We start from the raw sequence: 20147 nt of genomic DNA, 5'->3' as shown, positions 1-20147 counted from the left end.
TTCTTGGTCGACATCGCGAAGAAAGTCTCCAAGGCACTCAGGAACATATTTCTTGAGTATTAAGATTAGGCATTGTACAGATGAGTTCGAATGTTGTGCTGGCGTATACTTTAGTAGGTTTAGTATACTTTAGTAGGTATACTTTAGTAGGTTCACTATTTTCCAAGTTCAAGATTATCTTCAACTTTAATATTTGTTCTAGTACAAACTAGAAACGTCCTCTGGGGCTGAAAACCGGCGTCAGAAGCTTGACTGCGCCTGGGAGGCGTAGTACATGACGAACCTATAAAAACCCACAAACAAACATCACGACAGATACCTCTGCAGTACTGTAGACATTACCAAACTAAACAGATCAATAAAATTCATGCAGACTCAATAAGCACAGTGCTGGTTTTCAAAACCTGAACCTTACGTCAGAAATCCTCTAATTCCTAAGTTCATCAGGCTTGGTGTTTTTTCTCTTTATACATCAAGGCCAATACGCATGCCGATCATATAGCCACATCCACTTCTTCAAAGCAAAGCAGTTCTTTCATACATTTAGCGTTTGCAGATTTTAAGCGTGAATGATGACAAAGGCTGCGAGGCTTTTATAAAAATTATTGAATGCTGAAATCGATGATGCGCTCCGGCTTATGGATGGCAATTCGAGATATTGGTTACAGGTAAATGACGTTCGTTCAATGCAGTGGTCAGTTGGGCTTGTTGGTGCATAATTTGTGGAAATATTGTCAGCATTTCTCGACCAAGAATTGAACATATGTGCACATTGTTTGCTGACTGGTATTGAAGGACCAACAGTTAGTAGATGCGTAAAATCATTTGGGATGCTTTTACAACAATGGAAAATAGAGCATTAATAGGTGGCCCCGCCTTGATGATGTAGTTGCTAAGGTGTTCGACTGCTGACACGCAAGTCGCGGCATCGAATCCCGGCTGCAGTGGCTGCATTTTCGATGGAGGCAAAAATGCTCAGAGGCCCGTGTGCTCAGACTTCGGTGCACTATAAAAAATTTCAGGTGGTGAAGATTTCCGGAGCCCTCCACCACGGCGTCTCATAATCTCACGGTGATTTCGGGACGTTACACCCCACAGATCAATCAAGTCAAGCATTATTGAATTTTGCTCCTACAACATACAAGCTACACGTTGTTTTTTATCGAGACATGTTATTGGGCGCAGACGTACCATCTACACTAATTGCGTTTTAATACGTCTACAAGAAGTTCGAGGTACACAAAGGCGAAGTTGAAGACATTTGCTATTCATTCTACTGTCAATTATAGCGGCACCCACAGCCATTCACTTAGAACTTGAAACAAATCTGAACACTTACTAGTGAAAGTGTCCCACATTCTTGTTCAATGTACCGGGGTGTGAACCGAATTGAAGGCTCACACTGACATCTCTCGTTCAAAAATTGAATAGGATGACTCATCTCAACGTACAATGCCTAGATAAATATTAGGTCATGTAAAACATCATTTTACCAGATCTTCGACTTTTGAGTAACATGGTAGACCATTGTAAAAATTTTGAGCGAAAAATAGAGTGGGAACCAAAGTCGCGAACATGAAGAAAAATCATAAGTCAGGCGCAAAGATTATACGTAAACCCACAAGTTCGCTTACGTATGAATTTCGTTTATGAAGTATGATGTGCTCCGTGCACGACCAACTCCGCTCTCACTTTACTGCTTTTGTATGTTGGCGACCTGTTTATCCACGACACTTCCTTCAGTGCTATTTGGCACCTATTCAGTTTAGAACATTCGATTGCACTTCGAAACACTTACCTACTTCTGAGGTCATGTGGTTAAGGCACTCGGCAGTTGTTCCTTCTCACGAAATAAAATCCCGTTAGCAGCGGCTACAATTCGACCAAGCTGAAATGCTAAAGGCCCGTGTACTAAGCATTAGGTTGAAGAACCCAGGTGGTCGAAATTTCTACTGCCGTCCACTACGGCACCCTCCTCCCCCCTACTAATATGTTGCGGCTTTGGGATGTGAAACCCTGGCAACAAGAATATGCACTCAAGTTGAAACAATAGAGACAACTGAGCACCTAGTACGTAAAAAAAAAAGCTTGGTCAGCTTCGCCCTAGACTTGCCAAGATTGATGGAAGTTCGGAGTTGAACATTTCCCTCTGCTTTTCTTCAGTTTTGACAGTCTTCGCATCTCAATTTCTTTCTTTTTCGTTCTTTTAATCTTTAATCTTCTGTATTTTTCCTGTTTATTTTTATTTATTCATTACTCCAATTTTAGCCATTTCATTGTCTTTCTCGCAATTACTATTATCTTCACATTTTTCTCTTTACTTCACACTCTTCCCCACTCTGCCTTGCTTCTTTTTTTCTATTTTGTACGTTATTGCATCTGCGTTACGCAAAGAAACGGCAGCATGCGGTGACAGCACACCACAGCTTAGGCCCCTTAACTGCTGCACGCTTGAAGTTGCTTTCTCTGTAGATACACTTCAACTGACGCTTCCTGAAAAGTGCAGTGCAGGACAAGTCGCACTCACCGGGTGAACTCCCAGACACCCACGACCCCACATTACTCACCCGTCGTATACCTTCCAGCCACAATGAAAAGCATCCAGCGGATCGCCCACTGCGAGATCGTTCTTTCCTGATTACTCTGATAACAACGTGGGCGATGGGAGCCAAGCTCAGCGCTTCCCTCCTCCAGTGGGCGGCGCCCAAATGCTAAACGTGGCCCAGTGGTTCTTCCTTCGAACAATCGTCGTAGGCTATCGCGATGCGACTCCCACGCTTGTTTACGCAGACTGGCGCTGAGAGATCGTGAAGAAAAAGTGGTACTACGAGAGATCATGGTCGGCCGCCTATTGTATTTGCAGCCGGTATGAGTTTCGTGTCAGGTGGCACTTTCCCACAAAGGCTTGTTTTGAGATACCGTGAACGAGCGGAGCGCTCAACAGAGATTCGTTTACAGAAGGTCAATCGGCTTTGTCAGATGAACGAGTTGCCCTCGTCCAATCTATATTTATGCATACTGCAGGCCAAATATAAGTCCAAACAGAAGTCAGAAAAGAAATAAAAAAAGAATGATCATGTTCATAAAGGGCATATAAGAACACATGATCATATAAAAAGATACAATAAGTTCAAGATGTGCACAGATGTAAATGACGGGACAGTGCATTCCGACTATGAGTTTGAAAAATATAAACTAAATAATGCGATGTTGCATTTATAGCAGTTAATATACGTTCCACAATGATGTCAAACAGCGGATTTACTAAAGCAGAGAAAACAGCACTCTAGGGTAGTTTATTGCAACAGTGGATTGCAGCGGGAAATAACCAGTGCCTATGCGAACTTTTGAGCAGTTGTTATTTTCAAAGAGGTGACCAAATCCTTTGCGGCTTACTCATCAAAACCGAATTTTAACAAAAATAAAAAAAAATATACAGTAACCAAATTTGTAAAATATTTTTTTGAAAATTCCAAGGTTGCTGAAAGCTTAGAGTTTGAGACAGAAAAGAGAAAGACAAGAACTTAACAGGTAGCAAGGTTTATTAAGCATTGGATCCTACACATGACGTGGGAAAAAGGGGCAACATTAGAAAAAATAGAGATGAAAGAACAGACGTAAATAAAGAAAAAAATGAGCACTTAGTGGGAATCCACGTAATCCAAACTACCATTGGTATACAGGTGCTCGTGAAGTTTGGTCGTCTTCAAGTAGCATAAAATGGCCTTCGTGGCTTTGTGCATTCTCGAAAGTGGGGCCAAGGTATACGGATGGTGTTCTTGAAAATTCAACTTTCGAAGGCAAGAACTTCAACTGAATGTATACGGTATTATTCTTCTTGTCAACCGACACTCTCAATTGTAATATATATTTGTCTCATCTATGTTTCAAGCTCCATGTTTTCAGCGGCATTTATTTTTTCTCAAAAACCAAGGAGCATTTTTCGGAGTTTTTTTTTATAGAAATTCGGCGGTTATGGGTTTTTCTATAACTAATATTTCTTCTGAATTTGGAGATTGATATTACACTCTTACTCAAAAGTAGAATACCTTCGATCAAATCTAATAAAAAAACCAAGATTGCCAGAACACATGAAAGGTGTCTAGCTGTATGGACAGTTAAAATGCAGAAACACGCAAGCATGCACGCACGCACGCGCACACACACATATATATACGCACATACAGACACACACAATTCAATACAAAACGTCCTTGCATGTACGAAATAAAACAATAAAACATGTTGTAAGCACAACACTAACCAAATCACTTTATGTGCCGATAACAGCTTACAACATGTCATTTCATTTTAAAAAATGAACCAAAGTCCAGTCGATATTTAATATAGGCTGCTAAAATTAATTTGAAATGTAATATTTTTACCGCTGATTGTTTATCGCACTTTTATCGCTCCCTAAAGCATGAAACCGCGTGGCTATTCTGTAACACTGATGATGAAACTATCACTACATTTATATGTATAAAGAGTTACGATATGACTTAAATATTTTATTTGATCCTTGATGTATACAGTCCGATCCAGTTTTCGTCTACTACTTGACAATCTCCGAAATCGGCGTGACATTGCGGAGTCCCCAGTGGCGTTTTTTTTTTTTCACTTCTCTTCCGTTTCTTGCGCTGTTTGAAGCTCCGCGTATCTCGCTCCAAGTCAGCCAAACGTTCATTTTAGCTGCATGCATACTCTTCCTCTATTTCATTCTTTCACAAATATTTTTCCTTTTCGAAGTATATGGCAACAAACTCGAGATCTCCTTTGCCTAACTTCCCTGTTTTTTTCTTTATTTGCCTTTATAAATTTGTACTAATGTGGTTGAAAGAGCACGCTGGCCTTGCTGTTTCGTTGCGTATTTTATAGAAATATACATCTTCTTTATCGGCGCTCAAATTAGATTTCGAAACAATTTTTGCAATGTTCTGGTGTTTGTATTTTAAAAATAAAAGCAGTTATTAGCTGCAGCACCTGCAGCTATCTGAAGAGGTCACCCTTAAACGTTACACTCTTATAGTAATTCTTGAAGTTTAGCGTTTCAAAACCACCGCATGATTGAGAGAAGCTGCAGTTGAGGGCTCCGGAAATTTAGCTCCCCAGAGGTTGTTCGACGTGCACCTGAATCTAAGCACACGGACCCCAAACACAGGTTTCATTTTCACGTACCGCTAATACGTTTCGATATTCAGCATAGCTTTGGAATATGCGCATAACATGCTTGACATCACTTCACATTGGCAATCGACACAATGAGAAAAGGGCAGTCACCGTTTTAAGTGACTAAACTGGAGAGTGTGACACGCCGGTTCATTCTTCAAAAAGTGAGGTCAACCTTTTAAATCACGCATGACTCTGCGATGGTTTTAAGCAGGGGATGGCTTGTTTTTTTTTTCTTTTCTTCTAATGTCTTAAGTACTTTCACGTCTAGGTGATTTGTTAAAGCTTCACACTTGAATATACTTGGGACAGCATAAACTTTGCTCTTATCTTTCAATGGAGTAAAACTAAATTTTTATTCATTGTAATAAGACTGTTTTTGTCATTTTTTGGCGTATCAAGAAAGTTTCGCCGTCATCGACAATGATAGGCGAGTGTGAGATAGATGTGAACGGAAAAGAGAGGCCGCATTCTTAAGTCAATACTGGCACTACCAAGCACTAGGTTTTGTTACCTGTGTGCCCGTCAGATAAACCAATGTGTGTCCTTTGGCACTGAGTGTTGAACCCAGTACACTTTGTATTGCAGATGAACACGCTGCTAGTGAATCAGGCCCTGCAACGATGGCCTGCTTTGGACCCTCGTCTAGTTGATGACCCCGCTCAGTGACGTATGCTGTCGGGCTAGTTGGTGTGTAGCTTTGTAAAACATCGTTGGCGCAAACTTGAAAGAAGATGAAAGAAGACACTCGGATGACCCCGCCTTTATTTTCCGTGTTATTTCTGAGTCCCTATCTGCAATCAAAGAAATTTTATTCCCTGGAGCAGTGGAGTGGTTTTGTGCTCGAACACTGACAGGAAAGGTGCACTTTCAATACCGGCCAAATTTTGATGCAGCATAAATGCAAGAAGCCCGTGTATCTACGGTAAAAACACTAGAGCACCGAAATTTTTGAAGCCCTCTACTACGACGTTCTGGATAATCATATCCTGGCGTAGTAAAACTCCGAATATTACTACTATTAAAGAAAGTTTGTGCTTTGATGTCAGCTTTATTAGTGCATCAACTAAAGTACCCAACATGTTTACCGAGTTTGAGTAGCCTAGAACCTGTACAGATCTGCAGTGGCAAGAGTTTACTATAAAAGGGTAAGAATACTGTTCTGCTGAAATGTGCCGGAAAAGATGAGGTGACATTCCGCGTAGCAACCATGTCTCGTGGTTGTTTGAAAATGTGTGCCTCCGATAGAATGCGCACTGATTATAATCATCGTTATCATAACTTATTTGACCTTTATGGGCTCTTTCAAAGCATTAAATAAGTGAAGAATTTGAGGCGGGGGTCAGCCATGAGAAACAATGATGGCGCCCTTAACTGACTTAATATAAAGAACAAACAGGTAAGGCGCAGAAAGGACAGAACAAAACTGAAGACACGAACAGACGGTATTTGCTTCATCCCCGTTCCCTTTCTTTTCATCTCTTTTTGTTTCTTTAGGTATGAACGAACTAGCTCAGCCAGAAGCCCTGTTGACTTAAAGTTTTAAAGGCCAAGGCACAGGAGCTGAGGGGAGGCAGCGCAATGCAAAGCACGGTTTTAGAAGGTCAGTACTGCCACCCACGATGCCGTCTTTTACTGAACAAAGCTGACGTCATCACTAACGTCACATCTCCGGCGCTAACGCGGTTGGGCATTCGCTCATCCTCCCCCGGCTCCGCCGTACTGCTTCACCACCTGCACCGTCGATTCTCCTTCCACCTCACCTTTGGCCTCCTCTCGCGGGGCCAGTTGGGGGCAGTTCTTGAGCATAATGAGACGCAGAGTAAGCACGTCAGGGACCTAGAGAAAATGGGGACAAACCACAGCGCGGATACGTTGATACCTATTCCTATAGTTGCCTGTAGTGGGCTTATGCTACACATGGTTTATGACAGGCCTTCTTTTTCGCTATGCACTTGCCCTATCCCGGCTGGGCTATGCTGCGAATTTCGCCGAGCCCCAATCAGTTAGGCTTCAGGAGGCTCGCTGCAGAAAATTATAAACTAGCAGTAGAAATTTGCAAACAGTAATAATGCGGCATCACAGAACACATGACCACGATATTATGCACACGTAGAAAGGGTAAAATACAGTAGCGCTGGTGGAGTAATAATGTGCTTTCTAGTGTTAGTGAGCTGTTGGAGCATACCATACAGAGCTGAGTAAGTTGGTAAGTGTTCAACTTGGTCAAACAGCGTGTTGCGACGAGACACGAAGAAAGAGATCGTTTGTCTCACCTATTTTTTTGGGTCCTGTCCCGTCCCATTGTGCAGTATGACCAAGGTATTAATGAACTGTTGAATATGTACAATCACTGATACGCCACGTTGGCTTCCCGTAGGTCAATCTATTCCTCTATGACGACAACAAAAATAATTTTTTAAATGTGGTGTGTATTTTTCACTGAATACTGGATGGCTATTTTGAGTAACTGCCTGCTGTAACATAAAAACGCTGTCAGGGGATTGAATTTACTTCTTGCGGCTTGTTTTCAGGGCAATATGCCGTTATAATATCCTAAGCAATCAACTTCAGTTGGTACTTAGTCTTCTCTTGAGCTATATGTAGACCGTACAAATTACTTCGTCGGCTGTCGAGCACGACCTCATCCGGCACATTTTACTCCTGCTGCGTGCGCCGCCAGCTGGCACTGGAAATACTCGTGGCAAATGAGCCGTAAATTCAAGACCTGCACCACCCCCTAGTAAATTTAGTTATACAGGACTAAGGAACAACGGTTTGCCTCATCACGCATTCAATTTCAATAAAGGATCAAATCAGACTGCGGCGCTGTCGGGAGCAATTTAAGGTACAACGCCGAATTCGACTAATTCCAATGTACTGGTAGGAATTCGACGTGTTCAATTGCAGGGAATACATTTCTACTCAACTGAGCATATGCGTCGGGACCAATTTTTCTCATGTATCAGTGCTCGCATAGCTCACATTTACGCTCACATTGCTCACGATAGTACACTCAATCAATGTGAAAGCACGAATATCGTTTTTTTTCTTGAAACTAGATAGTATCATCTAATGTATTATTTATATTTAGGGCACTCTAAATAACCCGGCTAAAAACAATTTTTATCACTGGTGACTCCCAGCATCCTACCGAATTTGTTTCTGAATAAATCCGAGTACTGTACTTGACTGCAGCTTGCTTAATGATGTGCTGCATGAAAAAACTCCTTGAAAGCCGGAAAAGACGTGAAGTACTGGTAGAGGCTACTTCACGATTTCATTAGTGATTTCCCGGGGCCATTTCTAAAAGAGGAAACAAGCTTGGCCGTCGTGCAGTTTGGGAACTTCCGAGTTGGAAAAAAAAAGGTCCAGTGCTGGAAATAAAAACAAGTTGGAGATGATTAGTTCGGGAAATAAAGGCTTACGAAAACCTGCCCAACAAAGAGGAACCTTTTTGCCAGACTCATCTCCTCATTATTCGTAGCTGACGGTGCGCGGAAAGGTATAAAGTGCCAACATCGATCTTCAACATATTCATAATTTATTTTTCCTTTGAATCGCTTGTATTCACTTCAACTGTCGCGCACACGTCTTGGTATGTTCACGCATCTAATTTATTTTAAAACTTTGTCACCAGTTTGTGACATAATTTATCGAGTTCTTTCTTCGCAGCGGATCGTCAATTCTTAATGTTCTTGCCACTTTTGCCCGGCTAAAAACGGCAAGCAAGCCATGAGAATACACTTCACTTAGAGAATAACCCATCGCCTACGCATAATATATATGTAGTTTTGTACGCATTTTTTACATAGGCACATAGTAATGCATGTCGTCATCAGCGCACAACTTTTACAATGATAATTTTAGCGCATTTGTGTAATATAACACATAGATATGAACAGCTTATGGCATAGTGATTTTATACGCGAAAATAATTCAATATGGGGATTTCTTCTTTTAAGTAACGTACATATACAAACGTCGACCAGCTGCACTTCGTGGGCACCGATGACAACGGAGCTGATGGCCCTCCCATCATCAATATAACGCATTTGTGTTTTCCAAGTCTTTCAGACATGTTGTATTACTACTCTTTAGTACCCTATGTACTCGTGTGCAAGGAATCATCCCCGCTATAGCCTACTACCCCCCTCTCTCTTTTCGGACGCAAAAATAAAAAAGAAACATAAAAAGCCTGAAAGTCTCAAAACAATGGCCTCCGAGATTGTGCGCAGTGGCAGGTTTTCTGGTGCGCCCCAATCTCGGAGGCCCTCAGATACGTTGGAAGAGTGTGTAGACTGCTTGCGGAGTCTGTTGCTGTCTTCTGCGTTTCGCGTCAATCAAACGTCATGTGTCACAGGATGATTGGCCCTGGCAGCGCGCCGATGAGGTGAGCACGTCCGGTCGTCATTAGCCATTCGAAAGCGAAACGGAACGTTCATCATAATTGTCCCCAGTTCACAACAGACTCTTTGCCTAAATATTATGACGTGCTGTCAGAAATGCGTCTGATTCACGTGGCATAATTCCAAGGCACTCAGTATTACATTCCAAGCAAGAAAATGTAGGGCAATGTTATTCCATGTGAGTTCTGGTAATTAAACCTAGTGAACGTATAACTAATTATCTAATGATTATGCCACCAGTAAACTTCAGTACTTGCATAAAATTAATCCGCTATTAGGCCCGAAATTCACGCAGAGCTTGTTTTGTTGGTCAAATCTCTTTCGAGTGAAGAAAAAAAATACTTGTCACGTTGGTCTGGGAATGCGTCACGTCGAACAATCGTCGAATATAAGAGCGCATGCAGCAAAGTGATCCATTGCAGCATCACGCAGCATAATGAAATAAATATTCACTAGTTGACACACGGGACGGCTATGCTCTCCCATAGTATCGTACGAAGTACTATAAATTGTTAACCACTTTTTCTAAACACACAGTTGTCCACTCAGGAGGCCTGCACGAATGTGCACATTCAGTTTCAAGTCATTTCATGAAATACGCATTGCGTGAAGTGCCCTTGAAGTTCGCGTCTCCATTTGTACACACCGTGACTGAAAGGGTTAATATGCTGCGGTCACAGTTTCCTTCAAACGAACTAGAGAGAACTCTGGCGTTAGTGTGTATGGAAGCTGTAAAGCACGGCGCTTCACCCAGCATAAGAGTGATCGATAGTATACACGGATTTGTCTCTTCTCCGTGTCTGTTCTTCAGGCTCATTTGGGTGGCAGATATGTTTTTATGATGATGATATCTTTATAATAGGCCTCAAAGGTTTTCGGGGCACACAACTTCCCGTTTGTTGATCTAACGGTTCAACACATTCATGTTCAAAACAAAGTAAACCAAAACACCAAGGACTCAATGGGATTCAAGTCCACGTCTCCTGCGTGCCAGTCCAGTAATGTACCATTGAGCCACGCCGGTGCTGGAAACTACGAGATGATTGGCCTCAGGCAGGTTTTATGATGGCAAAGGACTCATGTTAACATGAGTAATAAAGCGTTTCAGAACGGCAAAGAAACAACCAGGCGTCACACTCTGCGAATTGCTTGATGAGTGGATTGTCAAATGCTCCAACCCATTACTAAAGCCTCAGACATAATTCTTTGTCATCTAAAGCCATAGGATGAAAAAATCACGCAACATTCTTTGCAAGCGTGTAGTGGGTACCACTGTTCTCCCAGGAATGGCATATGTAATATATCACTACTGCACAAAGATTATGATGAGTAATGGCGTGGTGTGTACCCTGCAAGTGCGCTTGTACCAGGTACCCAAAAAAGTGTTTAAAAAACTTTAAAAAGCCGTCCTTCCAGCTTTCGCTACGAGTGTGCAGCACGTTTCGCTCATACCTGGCGTATGTTTTTCCTATTTCCAAGTTTCGGTGGTTTCTTTCAGTGCGAGCCGAGTCGTGCTTATCGAAACTTCCATTCGTACTGGACAAGGCAACAGCTTATAGGACTTCTGTACAAATGAAAAAAAAGAAAGACGCCCAACGTGTTTAATAGCACCACAAGCTAAGGAGCAGAGAGGGTATGGCCTGTCCTGCTTCTGGCATTGTACTGCTTAACTATCGAAGAAATGCATGCGACATGAAACATTAGATACGAAAGTAAGTTAGCCTGCTTCCAGATTTACCGCGTGGCTGTTGCTCTCAAACACGACAATCTCAACCAAAACGTATAAAATGAGAATATTTTGTTGCGAATACACATGATAGCATGATAAAAAGTGTATTTATCGTCACCATGAAATGAGTACACAAAAACCCACGCAACGTGGAAATATTTATTACTGTTACGGTTACAGGAGCTCACTTGAAATTAGCACCACGACTGCAGTTTTGGCACACAAATAATGTACTTTATTAAGCTATATATTTGATATTTATCGAAATTATCAATATTACAAAAGCCCTAGCCTATCGGTTGCTGACACCGCTTCTGTTCTGATCAAACCCACAAGGGCCCTGACATTGAGGCGTGAACCGCCTATGGCTAAGTGCGTTCATGCGGTGGATACTAAATTGGCGTCTTCCTGGGCCAGCCCCTGAAACCACCTCGCCATTGATGTAGTCCCTGAAGCATCAACGATGAACTGCTGCAGAGTGAAGACTGGCGGAAATGGCTGGCTCGACGTCCCATGGAGGCCTGATGGTGAGGTGTGCCTAAGCGCGTGTCTTCACACAGCACGCGTGGCTACAGCGTTAGAAGCAGCTATTGTGGTCGCCAAGGGAGGTGACGCTGCTTTACCCAGATGATATCCTCTGATAGAGCTTGGACACCTGTGATAAGAGGCGCGAGAGTCCTTATCGTGGACACTGTCCCGGAGGTTGTTACCACGGGAGCGTGACGGTCGCCATCAGGGCCTTCCTCTAGATCAAGCTCGACCGCCGGCGGGTCTCTCTGCCTCGCGTACTGCTCGGGGTCGCTGTAGCTGATATGCTCTACGTGTGTTTCCGACATAGTGATGTCTTGCTTCACTCCGACGTGCAGTCTACGAGAAGGCTGCGAGGACATCTGGAGTCGAGCTCGTTCTAGCGTCGACAGGCCATTGATGAAATCGTGTAAAGCCGATGCGTCTTGGTACTTGATGTCGGGCCACCCGTCGAGCTCGGGCAAGTAAGCCGCGTCACAGGTGCTGTCGGGCCTGTCCGCAAAGCATGGGCGCGGCCAGGGTGGAAACTGGATTCCAGGAAAGCCGGTCCTTGAAGGTGACGCCCCGTTGAAGACAGATGCGTTAGAAGACTGAGGCAAGCTAGAGTCGTCGATGCCAGTGTCGGTAGCTTTCAGACGGCCCACGTCTTCATCTAAGTCGCCGACTGTTGACAGAACGACGTCTTCAGAGTGAGAAGCGTGGCTGTCACACGGTTGCTGAAGACATTGACCAGAGTCCATAACAGTGCAGTCTCTGAGAACCTGCATTGAAGAAATGCCTAGACGTAGTATATACGCTTACTTCTGGGTCACACGGCACACACGGGACGTGGACTTCAACCATACATGTTACGTCGGGAGTTTTCATCGCTATACTCGCAGATAACTGTTCTCGACAATGAAAGAAAAGCTACGGGGGCAGACCATCTGCACAAATTCCCCCACATGAATAGATCGTTTTCACCCCAGGTACAGCGCCCTTAGCGGCGAGAGTCAAAAGCAATTTTTGTGGCTTGCTGCTCAACGCGACAACGTCGGAGGTTGTGCGTTCTTTTGCACTCATTGCCTCAGAGATGGTGCGCCGACAGCTTTCGGAGTCCACAAGCTACCAAAAATGTTTCGGCGTGGCACCATTGAAGCGTTTCCGGAACGCAAGCGCAGATGGCACATGTAAAAAGGTTCATTAGTCTAGCGTAACTTGCGTCTCGTACCGCTTAACAAAGGGATAGATAGCTGCGTGCAATCAGCGTTATGACGCAGATGGTGGCCAGCATTTGAGGCACCACTGGCAAATGACGTTACTTTCTCACGCGGTCAAACAAGCACAAATATGTGACTAGCGTACACTGCGCTGTGTCAGCAGAAGAAAAATGAAAGCAATAGAATGAGCCTTTTTCTATATCTCAAAGATGCGCGAAGTTGTGGGACTACATTAATTAGCAGTGATATACGCGTAATCTTACTCTTTAACCTTTGCTTCATTGGCAAGAAAACTCGTGTGATAGTATATTCTGTCCATGCCAAGTTTCAAGCCACGCACAGAGAAATAACAACAAAAACCTTTTGTGAATCAAAAACTTTTTATCTGTAAGGCAGAGCAAATTTCATTACATAGTAGCCTCCTTAGTATCATTGCGCACCGACACCGAGAAGCCCTGTCAGCAAAAAAGCTGACAAGCCCCGACTGTCAACGGCTGCTGCTGGGCACAATCACCCGATGGTTCGAGGTGCCCACAGTTAGCTCCAGTAAACAGGCTGTCACTAGTCAATGTACACATCGCGCGATAATCAACGAAAGACAAGGGTTCTCGTTAGGCCTAGGACACGTTTTTGGATACAATATGGTCGCAATTTCTGAACTGAACGACGAACACAGCCCTCTCGATGTTGAACGCTATATTCCTTTGTATAAAATACAACCGATTTACTAGGCGTGAAATGAGGAAGCTGGGAAATAACGATTCACTTACTTCGTATGGCGGCGTTCCAAGGCGAGGCCTCATCTGGCAGAAACGGGGCATCCCGCTCTTCCGGCAAGCTCCAGGTTCAACTGAGGCTCACGGGCTCACGCGCTGTAAAAGTGCGCGATCCTCTTTCTTGACTTTGATGATGATGATGACGATGATGATGATTATTACGATGATGATTATTATGATGATGATTCTGTTGATGATGATGATGATCCCTTTGCTTTGCTGGCACTCGCCCACAAAAGGGGAACGGCCAAGAACCGGGAGGCAGGATCATCAAGTTAGTTAAGCATTTAGAATCATTAAATAAAATTTCAGTATAAAGCAAAAACAAATCGTAAAAAACTACAAAATTCTACAAGAGCTATTGGTCAGGCTTTCAGGTAGTTTTGGAGCCGAAAATGTTAATAACAATAGACTAACAAGGTAATCGTTTTGTTGCCACTATGTACGCACTCACAGCAGAGGAAACCTCCCTGTGCTTATAACCTAATGTAATCCCTCCGAAGGATAAAATTACTGCCATGTTTATTTTTAAACCAAGCTTCTCAATCAGTTTCTTTTCCTTTGATAAGAATGTCTGTGACAGAATAAAAAGAAATGATCTAGTGTTTGTAATTCCTTGAAAAAGAGACATAACGGAGATGCTGTGAGTCCAGATTTATGTAAGTAATAATTCAGCTGCAGAATTCTGCATCGTAATCGGGTCATTGTAATTTCTAACTGCCGAGATACAGACCACTGTTTGTTCTAGCAAAATCTTAGATGTATGAAATCTCTGACTTTCTCCAATTACATTGTTTTATATTTCCTTGTGCAAACGAGCATTTCTATATCTGAGGGCTGTTACATAAGCGAAATTAGGTAAATAGGTAACAGTGTTCAACTTAAAGATGCTTTGGCTAACGAGTCTGCCATCTCATCCCGATAAATCCCGCAGTGGCCTGGTACCCATAGCGAGTGGAGTTTTCTCAGGTTTTCTGGTAATCAACACTAAACATACTCAATAATGTCAAATTTTTTGCTGCAGATAGTGCAGTAAATACTGAGAGCGAATCAGTAACTATGACTGCTTCTCATTCCCTTGCAGGAAGTTTACGAAGTGCTGGAATTATGGCAAATAAATCAGAGATGAATATAGGCGTATAATCTGGTAATCGAACAGAAAAGACCAGTCGAGATGAGTACATAAGATGCCTACTTTAGCCTTTTCATTTAATATGGATGCATGCGTCCTAATAATGCTGTTTATGGACAGATGAGTCAAGTAAACTTGTAACTCATTTAAATATTGCAGGGAAATTTGTTTCGCATTAGAGAGTAAAATACCGTCGAATTCCATTTCAAGTTTTGAATTAGGCATGTTTGTTGAGGTAATCTGATAAATATTTACATTCAGAGGTTCAAGTAGCAGCGCTTGGACAAACCTAATCTGAGGGAAGTGTAGCCTAGACCATTGTGTGCCGAAGAATTCGCTTGGTTCTTGAATAAAAAAACGTAAGACGCTTGTCTCAGAGGCGAATTGTACAATTTTAAGAAAGTATGAACTGTAGGTAATCTAAATCGTGTTAAAAAAGGTTGAAGATGCACTTCCACATACAAAAATTTCTTTGCAACAAATTTGGGGAGTCCAAGACACAAGCGCAAAGCTTCTCTTTCTAGTAATATTAACTCTCTCATCTTGTATGCCGCGCTTCCAGAAAATAATACGCACCCGAATTCCATAATAGGCTGCACATACATCTTGTAAATTTTTATCAATGAACCCCTTCGCAATTCTGTTTTTCCGTTTCCGAATTTTCGTAACCACCCCAAAGCACGTGATGCTTTACAGCCAACCTCGTCTATGCGGTTTTTCCAATTTACCCTTCCATTATATACGATGCCTAGGTATTTCACGAAATCGACCTGGAGAATGAGCTCGTTACGATACATCAGGGGCAGGATCCTTAAAAGAGAACGTCGGAAGCGCACTTTTTTGACGTTCAATGACATATGAATATTGTCAAGCCATGCTTCTAGCATGATTATGTAATTCTGTAATGCCTGATACAATGAGTGCAGATCACTGTTTGTTGCAAAGAAAGCAATATCATCTGCATACACGTAAACTGGAATATCTGTATGAGTTAAAATGGGACTTAGCGATATATTGAATAAAACAAGGGATAATACTAAGCCCTCAGGTACACCTCGTGTCTCCTTACATTTTTTAAAAGAGCATCCACACAAGAAGCAATAAAATTCTCTGTCTTTTACAAACTCTGTAATGCATGAGGTTACATTTTGGAAAGCAATAGTATTGCATCTGCTGAATTACGATAGAATGCTCCACTTTATCGCACGCTTTAGCTAAGTCTGTAGTGAATAGTGCACAGTATTCGCGCCGATGCCGAGCCAGCTGTATGCGACTTTCCAAGTGCACATGTGCCCACCAATTGGAGTATCCCTATCTAAAGCCAAATTATCTGTGGTTTAATATTGTATGTTCATTGATATAGTTCATTATGCGGGCATTCAAGACTCTCTCTACAAGTTTGACCAGGTTAGATGTCCATGAAATAGGTCTTATGTTATCCAGAGTAAACTTCATTCTATGTTTCTTTAGTATCGGAATTATTTTTGAAAGCTTCCAATCTGCCGGAATCCAAGAATTTTTAAGTGAATAATTAACTATATTATGGATTCCATGTAGGGATGTTTCGTATAGATCTTTAGCATTGTAGAGATCACCTTATCAGGTCCAGGAGCAGCGGGTGGTAAGCTCTTTATCACATCGACCAGTTCAGATAAAGATACCTCCTGGATATCACAATCCACCCTTAATTTCACCATGGACTTTGGCATAATTCTCGTAAACCTGGTTTGCAAGCCTTTAGCATTATTTTCCGAGAAATAAGAGAGTTCGCGAATAGACATATTGTTCGAATGAATGCTTTCTGACTGTGGAATCATTTTTCTCGCTCGCAAAAACCTGAAAAGCGCTTTCTTATTTTTAGACTTAGACAGATAATTAAATTTATTCATAGTCTTCATTTGCTTTGCGCACTGTACGCTTGAAATCAGCGGCCATGAATTTATAATCACAATAATTTTTGGAGTATTGGTTAGTTAGCAGCTTTTTCCAAGCCGCTTTTCGCTTTCTATACCCCCTGACATTCTACATTCCACCACGCGCTAAAGATCCCGCCGTGTTCGAGTTTATAGAAAACGTTGAATTTTTGAACGATCATTTCAATACCGCCCACTGACTCATAGCCCTAAGGTCTTTAGCACTTCCTCGCGAAAAATTAACGTAAATTTTAATTCTTTTTGTATTTTAGCATAAATTACAAATGAACGAACTTTCCCGGCCAAAATAAACCTCGGGAACTTAATTTCAAAACGAATCAGAAGGTGGTCCCTGTTTGTAGCACAGTCTAAGATATTCCACGAGCATATACTTGAAGTGGAGCTGGAAAATGTTAAATTTATGGTCAATTTAGAGTTACCTCTAACAAATGTAGCAGCCTGTGATTTCAAGCGGGAAAAGTTCCTATGAAGCGTGCATTCCCACAAACATCTTTCACATACATCAGATCTGAAGCCCTAAGACACATGGTGTGAATTTAAATCACCACACAGTAATATTTCTTTTCTGCATGAAACTAACATGATATCGAGGCATCTCGTGTCCTGAACTACTGCAGGAAAGTATACATTTGCCAAAGAAAAAACGAGAAGTCTGGTAGTACTATGTCTAACACCAAAATTTCGTAATTCGTATTCATACACTCATATGATATTCTGGCTCTGTAACGAAACTTCATTAATACTAAGAAAGCCAGACCACCACCTCTACTCAGCCGATCCAGCCGGATTAATCAATAATTTTGGGGTAGATTTCTTACCATTAGCAAGCCAAGTTTTCTTAATGGCAATTATGCCGGGGGAAAATTGTGAATAAATATATTGTATATCTGTAGTTGCCGACCAAGTAGACCGGCGATGCCACTACAGAATTTTTAGTGAACCTATTTTGATGCAATACCAGCAGTGGAAACTGCCTGATCAAGAATGCGTTTTTTCAAGAAATCATTTTTATCGTCCGCTTGGTTTGACCAAGCGTACGATAACAAAAGTCAAATACGTCAAAGTATGACTCAAGGACGTGAAGGAGTACGTCAGCTTGATGCGGCAAAAGGTCTGACGCGATCATTTTTTAACGTCAGCAGACAGGCTTGCTTACGAAGATCGAGCATGCGTGTAGCTACAGTGTCCAGCATCGTCTGAAGACAGAGCTGAGATGACGCATTCGTCACAGGGAGTCAGCATGGCGAGGGCAATTCACGCGGGTGCACTTGTGAACACAGAGCAAAGTTGAGCACAGGAATGAAGGGGCGCTTTGCACGTAATGGAATAACAGTGTGTGGTAAGCTAACACTGTGAATCAAAAGAATGAATGTGATGGGCGCGAGCGCATAGTCACCATCGGATACATCTGGTGAGTGCATTAGGCCTAGTTCACACTGAAACATCCGCTTTCTACAGCGACCGAAATTCCCCGGCCGCCGAAACGCAGCGTTGTTCGCACTGGACGCGCCCCGAGCCGCCGAATATGCCATCTACCACCAAGCGAACGCGGGGCGGATGCGCTGTCGCCCAGTTGTTGTGGCGGCTCGCAAACGTCACTACGATATCCGGTGGTGTATACTTCGACGATTCTCGTACGCAGGAAGCAAGAAAAGACAGTACTGCTTAAGTTGCTGCCAAGTGGCTGTCTTGCAATGCACGAAGAGGAGAAAAAGCCACCGACGCCAGCGGCGTTGGTGGGTTCGTTTTGCTCTGCAAGACCGCAACAAGCTCGGTCACGCCAACAGCAAGCTCGTTCACCTCTTCCACGAAATAAGGACGCGAAGTAGGCACAGAGTAGGTTAAACTCTCGTTGGTTTCGACATTCAGTTACGTGCACTGCGACATAATAAATGAGTAGGGCTTGGCCGTCATTTTTCAAAATTCCTTGACTAGCGCTCCCATTGGTCCGTGGTGACTGATTCGGCGGCAGACGCCGCAAAAATCGGTACGATCGGCGCGGAGAGGGCTCTTTCAGCGGATCTCGCCACCGCCGAACCGGATTCGGAGCACTTTCGGCGGCCGGAACGCTCAGTGTGAACGCGGCCTCGCGGTTTTGCAGGTCACAGTTTGCGGCGACAAATGAACATGCTCAGCAGAGCACATAAGAGCTTGGGGTAGACTGGGGTAGTCAATCGGAGAAAGTAGGTCAAGTTGCATAGTACCAGCTGAACAGTCGATGAGGGCGGAATGAGTGGACAAAAAGTCAAGACCGAGGATCACATCATTGGTGCAGAGAGAGAGAACAGTATAGAGAACTTAAGTTCGACGGCTGGCGATAGTAACGCGTGCAGTACAGACGCCAATAACAGAAGCCGTACCATAATCAGCAACACGAACCCTGCGTGAAGGGGCTGGAGTAAGGACTTTCTTTAAGTGGTCACGAATGTGCAGGCTCATCACAGAAATATGGGCGCCAGTGTCTACTAAGGCTTTAACAGATAAACCAACCACTTTAACGTCGATCAGGCTCTGATTGGTGGGGAGCATTAGCAGAGGAATTGGAGAGCAAGTCGTATCAGCAGCGTCACCTCCAGAAGCTGCAGCCATTAGTTTTCTGAAGAAAACTTTCGAGCAGAGGATGGGGACGGGAACGAGGTGGTGGCGGAGACCGGAAAAATCTACGTCCTAGTGAAGGTGAGCGACTGTACTGGGCAGTGGTCGTACTTGCCGGGTCACAATGAGCTGGGCCATCATGCCGTGGTAGTTCCTGGCCATAGAGATAGATGGTCTGGTGAGTGGAGGTTTGGGAAGCTTGAGTTTGCCCAATGCGGTGAGGTCCACGTGCTTGGGCAATGACGGGAAATGTGTCCCACTCGTTCACATCGAAAGCAAATTGGCCTGTCGTCAGGCGTCCTCCACGTATTATGGTTACGATTACGTGGAGCAAGGTGGCGATAATACTGTGGCTGTCTGGAGGTAGCTGAACTGACAGCGTCGGGACGGTGCACACAACAGACCATGCGAATACCCACGTTGGCTAGCTCTTCGCGAACGACGGTCTGTATAAGCGATATGGTCGGCTGAGGATCTCTTGGTGCTAGTACTCTCAAGGGTGTGGGTGATATGGCCTCGATTTCGCGGCGCACGATTCTAGTGATGTCACCGGAGTGTGAATCGGGCTGGGTCGCTATACGGACATCCTCGCAAGTTGACGTCGCAGCAGTGTTGGGAAGGCGCATAAAGTGGTGGGCAGTGCGATGGCTTTTAGCTTCTTGAAAGCGTTGGCACT

The 20147-nt window shown here is 43.3% G+C and overlaps 1 protein-coding gene across 1 annotated transcript; it reads right to left on the bottom strand.

The window, feature by feature from the left end:
- Positions 1-11509: 11509 nt before the first annotated feature.
- LOC142769026 (uncharacterized) lies at positions 11510-13908 on the bottom strand. Its single transcript, XM_075871813.1, has 2 exons — positions 13805-13908; positions 11510-12596 (listed from the first exon to the last, which is right to left on the bottom strand). Exons 1-2 carry the CDS (start codon positions 13853-13855, stop codon positions 11895-11897), a joined length of 753 nt encoding a protein of 250 aa, XP_075727928.1. The 5' UTR covers positions 13856-13908; the 3' UTR covers positions 11510-11894.
- Positions 13909-20147: the final 6239 nt, after the last annotated feature.

The sequence above is a fragment of the Rhipicephalus microplus genome, chromosome 1 (genome assembly GCF_043290135.1).
Source record: "Rhipicephalus microplus isolate Deutch F79 chromosome 1, USDA_Rmic, whole genome shotgun sequence".
Lineage (NCBI taxonomy): Eukaryota > Metazoa > Arthropoda > Arachnida > Ixodida > Ixodidae > Rhipicephalus > Rhipicephalus microplus.
The sequence above is the reverse complement of the archived record's forward strand: the minus strand, read 5'-3'. Positions and strand labels throughout refer to the sequence as shown.